Here is an 8,553-nt window from a genome sequence, read left to right as displayed (position 1 = left end):
CGCCTCCTCCAGGCAGCCTTCCCTGACTGCCTCAGCCCTGTCAGTGGCACACAGGTCACCATTTATTTCTTCCTAATGAGCCTTGCCACCTTTGTTCATGTCCTCAGATAACCTGTTCTAGGGCAGGGTCCACAGGATATGCTGATGGGTAGACAGGCGCTCCTAATTCCCGACTCCATGAATTCTCCCTTTTAATGTCCACCCCTGCCCCCTTCTGAGTTGTTCAGGAGCTGACTCAGGCCCGGCCTATTTGGAGAACAGTTAACTGGCCTCTCTGGGTTCCCATTCACCTCCTATCTCTGTCCCCGCCTGGGAGAAGAAAGGCAGGCAGAGGCTGCAGCAGCTCACAGACACAGCAGGCAGGTTGAATGTCAAGTGCACTTTACTGGTTCCAATGCTATCCTCATCGCGCCTGGGGTGCCCCTTCCCTACACTGCCAGCTGCACAGGAAGTGGGGTGGGCGGAGGGAGCACACGTGGAGTGGCTCATTCTCCTGCTCTGAAGGGTCTTGGGTGATGTTGGGCCTCAGCTGTGCCTCTCCCCTGCAGCCCCCATCCCATGCTAGACCCTCCTTGGGGTAGAGAAGGGGGATGCCTGGGCCTTCAGCACAGGAAGCTGGCCTCAAACCAGGCACCAGTTCCTGCTTAAAATGGGGCAGGGGACCATGTGCAAAGCTCTCCCAGGGGCAATGGTGAGTAGAAGGGGCAGCACCCTGTTCCTGTCAGGGAGAGGGCTGGGTAGCCCTGGGAGCCAGGCTGGCCTTTTCCATCAGGCCCAGAGGAGCTGGTGGTTGAAAGAGTGAGGTTCAGCCAGCTGAGGCTGGAGGAATGGCCAGGAGGGGCAGCTGGTCCAGCTTGGCACCCCCTCCCCCAGTCGTGGGTCACCAGTCCCGCTCAGCTGGTTCTCGGTAGGGCAGGCCTAAGAGCCTGAAGACGTCCTTCTCAGTGGGGGTGGGCAGTACTTGGCCAAGGCCCACCTTGAGGCCTTGGGTGTCCCGGACCACAGCTGTGCTGAGCGCATGCTCCGACAAGCTCATGCCCTTGGTCTTGGCCAGAGCCCGCATGGAGCGGTTGAAGTGGGCAGAGCCAGTGAAATAGAGCAGGGCACAGGCAAACTCGCTGTAGGGAACCACAATGATGTCCAGTCGTCGGTGCCGCCGCCCTGGCCCTGGGAGCTGGCATACACCCAAGTACTTCTGCTGCTGGCCGTTCTCCTCCTGGCTCACCAAGTCATCCGTCAGGAACCCTGGCCCAATACAGGAGGGCTGTTGGGAGGGCAGGGAGCCAGGCTCTGGGCTGCCCAGCCCTGGGCCGCCTAACCTCCCAGGCTTCTCCTGATTATCCTTGGGTCCTCTATTCCCAGCTCATCTACTTATTTGCTGGGCGACCTTGCCCTCTCCAGGTCTGTATCCTTTTCTGTAAAACACACATAGTAATTCTTCTCCAAGTCCCCCACAGGGGCACAGAACGATCAGAGGAGGCACTCAAACTGCAGCTATTACTGAGCACCTCTTGGGAGGTAGGAGAAGCTGATTCATCTCTTCCCTGAAGTGGCTCTGGCCACAGGAGAGAGGTGGAATTTTCATGAAGCAGCCTTCCCCTGCTTCCTGCCTAGAGATTGCCACTCTGAGGTTCTCCCTCCTGGGGGCCACTCCTCCCCTGCCCCCCGGCTCACCCAGGGGTGGGGCTTATACCTCGCTGCCGGAGGCTGTCCAGGAGGCGGCTGAAGATGCCCTGGTGAGACCGGCCATCTGGGTGGGTGACCAGCACATCCACGTCACCACAGGTTGCCTTCCCCCGTCGGTATGAACCACATGCCACGCACAACAGCCCAGGGTTGAAGGCCTGAGCTGCTTCCCGGACCTGAGAAAGGACAGCGAGGGAGGTGAGGCCTGTGGAATTCATCACAGCAGCGCAAGGGCCTTCCTTGACTCAGGAGCCCACATGCCCCCTCATGCCCCCAGCCAATCCCTGGATGCATGATCCAGCCTGAGGGAGAGAGCCCCAAGGAACAGAGGCAGAGCTCCACCCTGGAGAGTGGCAGTTCTCCACCTTGGCTAGGACAGAAGAGAAGAAAACGTGCTCACATCACCGGGGGTGGCCTGAGGAGAGAGATGAAAAGATGAGAAGATGTGCTCGGATTCTGAGGGAAGGCACCGCTCTTCAAGAGCAGAGAGACATATCTTCTCTGGGCTTCTGTCCCAACCCATGCACCCAGGTCTGTGAAACTCCACTGAGGACAAAGGGCTGGGTGCCGAGAAGCCCTCAGCCAGGTCTCCACAGCCCCAGGTGTCTTTGGATTTGGAGCTAAAGGCAGAGTGTGTGAGTTGGGGCTTGAGGCCTGACAGGTGGCTGGCAGGGTGCCCCAGGCCCAGGCCTCGGGGGAGATGGAGCCTAGAAATACAGCTGCACGTGTAACAAAGGAAAGGAGGGAAAGCAAAAGGGAAGCACTTCTGAGCCAATGCCCACATCCTTCCTTGGAGGAATGGGGCTCGGTGGGGAGGGAGCTGAGACAGAGGGAACTGTCAGCTGAAGGATCATCCCTCACTGAGGGGGGATAAGGCCATTAGCCTCCACCCCAGAAACACTGAGGTCTTTCATATGCGGATCTCTCTCTCTCTCTCTCTCTCTCTCTCTCTCTCTCTCTCTCTCTCTCTCTCTCTGTCACACACACACACACACACACACACACACACACACACACACGCATACACGCCCACTTCCTCCCTGGGACACTGAGATTTCTGGGGCCCTGGATACCTCAATTCTCCTGACAGGCAGGCTCTGCTAATCCCCTCAATTCCCTTCTTGAGCCTCCCAAGAGGATGGAGGAGGCCTAGGATGAGTAATCCCATCAAAACCTCCTAAGGCTGGAGACCTTAAATGGGGAGAGTGGGCCAGGTGGGGAGCCACTTCTGTTCCAGTGGGTCAGGGCTGGAGGCTCGCTGGGGCATTCTCTATGTCCAGATACCGTGGCTGAGTGACAGGTCATCACTAGCACCAAGGCCTGGTGATGGGTGGACAAAGGGGCTTGCCTGTCCCTCCCACACTAGCCTCAGAGTCCTGTGGCTGGGAGTAGAGCTGGAGGCTGATTTCAACTAAGCTGGGCCGGAGTCTCCAGGGAATCCTACCCTATCCGAATCATAGACCAAAGTAGGAGCAAATCAGCCCCTACCCCTAATGCCAACTGAACAAATGTACCCTAGTCTCCCTCTAATTTACGTTTTATATGAACTGAATCCCTAACCCAGCTCTACACCAAACACTAATCGTGGCTGAACCTTATTTCCAGGACAATCACAAATTTTAACTAAAAGCATCCAACACTAAGAAAACCCTACTCCTAATTCAGGCCTAACCTTAACTCAGCTCTTGATCTAGCTTTCCTCTAACCCCAAACCTAGTCCTATTGGCACTGTGCTTCTACACCAACCCTAACCCGAACCCTGAACCAGCCTTGGGTGACCTGCAGAAGGTGTGTACTTCTGGAGATATAAAATTTTGTACATTTAAAAAAATTGTGGCGAGAAAGAGTCCATGGTTTTCATTAGGTTCTCAAAGAAGTTTGTGAATCAAAAAATGTTAAGAACCTCTGCCCTGATCACCCTAACATAGCCCAGGTCAAATCCCAATATCCTTGAGTAGTTCTGACCATAATCCATCTCTAATCTAGCCCTAACATTAACCCAGTCCTAACTCCATTCTAGCACCTAAACCAGTGCTAACTCTGACCGATACTGAGAACCCTACTGCAGAGAGCTAATGTTGCAGCCCTTTCCTACCTAAGCCAATTGCTCTTTCCCCACTAGTCCCAACCTCTGGCCCCCCATAGCTTCCTCTGCCTGCTGGGCTCCCCTGCTGAGGGATCCGGAGTTCTCGGCTTTGAGCCAGGCCCTGACGTTGTAGTAGGACCTGGCTCTCCTTACTGGTCTGGGACACCTGCTTACTGTCTGCTCAATCTCTGCAGCCTCCTCCCTGGGCATGCGATCCAGGAAGTCATCGTAATGCTTCAGGCCAATGGCCTGCTGGGTAGTCAGAGAGGCCCGGTTTCGGATGTCTTCTAGGTTCCGGAAACCCTGAGAAAATAGCCAGATGGGAAGGCTATGAGGATCCAGGACCAATGAAGAGGCAGTGAATAAGCACACACACAAGGCTTCCATCACCCCCAGACTCCAAGGAAAGCCTGAGGCAGGACCAACCCCAGGAGCGGTTGGGTCTGTAATCAGTGGGACTTGGGAAAGGCAGGGGGCATGGAAGACACACCTCAGTCCAGCCCTGCCACAATCCTAAAACACTGGTTCATGACTCCATCGATCTGGGGGTGATTCTGGGCATTGCTGGGTTTGGGAACCCCTGTTCTGGATACTCAGCCCAGAGGCTTGGTCTCCTCAGGAAGGCCCCTGCTGGTCTGGGGGACAGATCTTGTCTCTTCCTACACCACAGATTAAGCCTCAACGATACCAAGCAACAGGGCAGTTCTGAGAGCCAAGAGAGGGATCTGCACGGGCCCTGGTCCCTTTGAGAAGTGGTCTCTCTATAGTCTGGGTTCATTCTCATCAAAGCACAGCGTAACAGGACTGTGGGACAGGAGCTCTAAGATACAGTAAAACTGAAGTGGGAGCTGGGACAGGGTGTGACCTGATGGTACCACATCTGGGCAGTCTTGGTTCCAGCTCCCCAGATGTTAGAGAAGAGCTCTAAGACAGGCACGCTTTCACTGATGTGGTCCAGCTTCCGCAGATGCCCGCTCTCCAGGATCTCTACGATCTTTTCAGCCATCCGCTTTCCAATTCCGGAGATACTGAAGGCCTCCTAGAGGAAGGGCAGGCAGAGGCAGGAAGGAAACTGACTCCTTTAGCAGATGTCTGAGTAAAAGCCAGTATGGCCGGTGGGCAAATGATAGCTGTATAAAGCTTGGGCAGAGTTGAAGATAAGCAGTTTGGATGGAATGGGCTGGGAAACTTATCTGCTGGTTCCCAGAGGGATGGAGGTCAGCACAGGAAGCAGAGGAAAGGCAATAATGACGATACTAGTCACCACTGCCATCATTACAGTGGAGCTAATATTTATGAGGCTTTACCCTGTATCAGGTCCTGCATTACAGGGGTCATCTCATTAAGTCCTCATGGGAATACTGTGTCTGTTACTATTCTTAGTCCCTTTTTACTTTTGAGGAAACTGATGCTCAGAGGGTTTAAGTAACTTACTTTAGGCAAGTTACAGTTAGTGAATGATGGGAACCAGAATTCAAACTCTGGTCTGTTGACCTTCAGAACCTGAACTTTTAAAAAACTTTTTATTATGGAAAAAATTCCTAAGGAGAGAGAACAGTATACTGGACCCCAAGTACCCATCACCCAGCTTTTATAATTATCAAGGTTTTGACAAGCCGCTTTCATTAATCTCCCCATTTTTTTTCTTTTGTGCAAGTCCCAAACATCAGAGAACCTTAATCACTCCACCTGATCCCCACTTGTGACTGGTGCTTCCACCGACCTCTGGCCAGTAAAGAAAAGACCCCCCCGGCCCCCCACATACCCTCCCCTGACCCCCAGGTACCTGGTAGGAGGTGACAGGCTTGTGGAAGCTCTTGAGGGCATTAATGGCCTTGGCATAGCCCAGGGCTCTCCACTTGTCCCCCTGAACACTGTAGGCCTTGGCCAGCACTTCCAGCTTCTCTGTGATGTGGCGGTTGTAGTTGGTCGCCTTCTGGCTCGAAGGCTGTGCACAGACCCACTTATCCAGGCCCTCAGGGGCTGGGCTAGGCTCACCATCTCCCTCAAGGGGGGTTGGGTAGCGGCCGCTGATCAGGGCTTCCAGATCAGCTGCGCCAACCTGGGTCTCTTCCCCATCACTGGTTTCACCACCAGAGCCGGGCTTGACATAGGGAAGGAGAAGAGACAATAAGTTCATGCCCCCCATGAGGAGGGCTCCTCAGAGGTGGGGGCTGAGTTTCCTAGTCAGACCCGAGAAGGACGCTAGGTCTTCTGCAGCAGATTTGGGTTCCATGTCGCTCCCCTTAGGGCCCAGCCCTAGGATCCCCAGTGATATGGGGTGGATATGGCCTGGGCAAGTGCAGGAGTGATGACTGTTGAGAAGAGTTAAATGGCTTCACAGTAAAGAGAGCCCTCCTCTCTCAGGGGCCTGGGACATTCTGAACAACCATCAGGCTCTCCCTGTTTCTGTGATCTAGTTCCCAGGAGAAGAGAGCTGTGGGGCCTGGGAGGCTCCTCACCTGTGCTTGGAGGCTTGCAACTTCCTCTGCCCTCCAGGAAGGAGATACAGGTCTGGTGCGAGGAGGGGAAGGAGAGAGGGCTGTCCTGAGCTGAGCCTCACTAGCTCCAGGAGGAGTCGAAGAGTCTTGGTCTGCTTTGCTGAGCTGTGCTTGATCCAGGTACCTGCAGGATGGTGATGGGAGGTTAAGACACCAAAGTCTCACGCTATCTCTGTTCCCAATCCTTCTCTACTCTGAAATCATGGTTTTTTAATGTGTCCAATTAAGACGATGAGAGTTTAATAGCTCAAGAAAACATCTGAGGAAAGACTAGGACCAGCCTACCTCTTGGGGATGAAGATGCTGAATCCTGCTGTGTCCACGAGCCTTCTCTCCTGTAGGCACGAGCTCAGCCAGGCTGACTTCACCAGCTGAGCACCTGGGGGCAGCCAGGGCAGTCTAAGGAGGCGGAGGGCTCGCTCACAGTCCATGCCTTCATCCACCACAATGTGAGTGACCCCTGGGGCCTGGGCAGGGCATATATGGCCACCATGCTGGACAATCTGCTTCTCAAAGAGTTCTGCCCGGGCTCGCCCAATGCCAGTGGGTACAACATGCGCCCGCACGGAGCTCAGCCACTCTGTGGAGGGGACATCCAGATACCTACTGTCATACTTTCAGACATGATCCCAATGAACCCTTCACAGTCCCCTCCCCCCAATCGTTTTCCTCCACCCAGACAGCCTGCCTTCTGGGGATTCCACCACAGGCATACAGTTAATTTCCTATGGGCCATCACTTGATGTAAGGGGCAAGGATTCTGATACGTCCTGTTCCCTGATATAACCTAGAACAGTGTCTGGCACCTTGTAGTTACCCTGTAAATCACTTCATTTGATCATTTATTCTTTCAACACATATTAGTAGACACTTATTATGTATCAGGCACAAAGCACATGTTTTGCCATTATAAGCCTCACAGTCTAATAGATTCCCCTCCCCCAACCCAGCCCACCATGTAAGCTTTTGCCATCTATTTGTCAATTTGGCTGCAAAATAACTTGTAAGTCTGGGGACCTAAGAAGGATCCCCTCCCCGCAGCAGCAGGCAACCTCCTAGAGAGCAAATGATTCTGCCAGTCATTTCCTTAGGGACCAGGGAGTATTTTCTGATTTATGGAGGTCTCAGGGTGGGGTAGAAGATAAAACAGCAAGTCGCCTGTCAAAGACTGGGGACCAAGCCTAGGACAAGGCAGGTAAAAACAAACCTGCAGGCTCTGGGCGGACAGAGTCAACTGCAATATCTGATTCTGGGCATGAACGAAGTAAGAAGCCTCAGGCTCAAACACATGAGGGTTCTTAGGCTGGGTCCACTCACCTCCTGCTTCTTCTCCGTCTTCCCTCTTGGGAATCTTTGCAAGTGCTTTTGATGATGGATTGGTATGAATTTTCTTCCGCTTGGGAAATGCCTTCAAGATGCCCCTGGAGTCCATTGAGGTATGGCTGGAGCCCGGCCTTTCTGTTGGAGGGTTGATCAGGGCAGCTGTCATGTGGAAACCCAGAACTGAGGCCCCCCAACCCCTTTGACTATGAAGGTGGGGTCTCTACTGACCAGGCCTTGGGGACAGTAGCCAAGTTCCCAGGAGTCTCCCAAAACCCAACTGAACTTGGGTGGTTTAGCCTAGCTCTATACTCACCACTTTCAGAGTACTGGGGAAAATAAGGGGAAGAGTGGAACTATTGGGGGAACTTTTGATGGGTACCAAACGATATCATTCCTCAGGGAGTTGCTCTGAAGATTAAGTGTGCAGTGTCTGCTCCTGCTGCATCCCACTTCCAAAAGGCTTTACCAAAACGAGATGCCAGGCTAGGAATGGAGCTCCATCTTTAGGAAGGACTTGGGCTCCCAAAATGAGTGGGGACTCGGGGGGACCTGTATATAATCTTTCTCTACCCCCATCACACACCCGCAGATGGCAGGTGGAGATTAGGAGGCGGGGTGGGGGAACGCCCTGCACCTGCCCTGGTCTCGGACCTCTCAGCACGGGGGGAGCGCAGGCCCGCAGCTGCAGGGAAATGCACGACTGCAGCAGGTGTGGGGCGCCTTCCCGGACTGGGGGAGTCTCGGCCTCACAGCTGGGGGTGAAGAAGACGCTGGCAGGTGTGAGGCACCCGCCGCGAACGCAGCTGGCGCGCGCCCGGGACTCCCCCAGCTGGGGGCCAGGCGAAGGATGGACTGTCTGGATCCTGCCCTGAAGGCTCCTCCCCACTCCCCAGGTTCGTTGCCGGATGGGGTCAACTTCAGGCCGGACGGGTCACCAGGTGTGGGTAGGAGTAAATT

The 8,553-nt window shown here is 54.3% G+C and overlaps 1 protein-coding gene across 3 annotated transcripts; it reads right to left on the bottom strand.

Annotated features, from left to right (window-relative positions):
- Positions 1 to 584: 584 nt before the first annotated feature.
- On the bottom strand, positions 585 to 7,729 carry POLL (DNA polymerase lambda; the record flags this gene model as incomplete). Of its 3 annotated transcripts, none has more annotated exons than XM_082854623.1 (8): positions 585 to 1,245; positions 1,694 to 1,862; positions 3,947 to 4,075; positions 4,638 to 4,811; positions 5,559 to 5,876; positions 6,235 to 6,397; positions 6,559 to 6,853; positions 7,591 to 7,729. In XM_082854623.1, 8 exons carry the CDS (start codon positions 7,703 to 7,705, stop codon positions 881 to 883), a joined length of 1,728 nt encoding a protein of 575 aa, XP_082710749.1. In that variant the 3' UTR covers positions 585 to 880. The 3 variants fall into 3 exon arrangements, with proteins under 3 accessions (XP_082710749.1, XP_082710747.1, XP_082710748.1); XM_082854621.1 differs by having other exon boundaries at positions 585 to 1,290; positions 7,591 to 7,720; XM_082854622.1 differs by having other exon boundaries at positions 5,835 to 5,876; positions 7,591 to 7,705.
- Between the last annotated feature and the right edge of the window lie 824 nt (positions 7,730 to 8,553).

Source organism: Leucopleurus acutus, assembly GCF_964270905.1.
Source record: "Leucopleurus acutus genome assembly, chromosome: 14".
Lineage (NCBI taxonomy): Eukaryota > Metazoa > Chordata > Mammalia > Artiodactyla > Delphinidae > Leucopleurus > Leucopleurus acutus.
The sequence above is the reverse complement of the archived record's forward strand: the minus strand, read 5'-3'. Positions and strand labels throughout refer to the sequence as shown.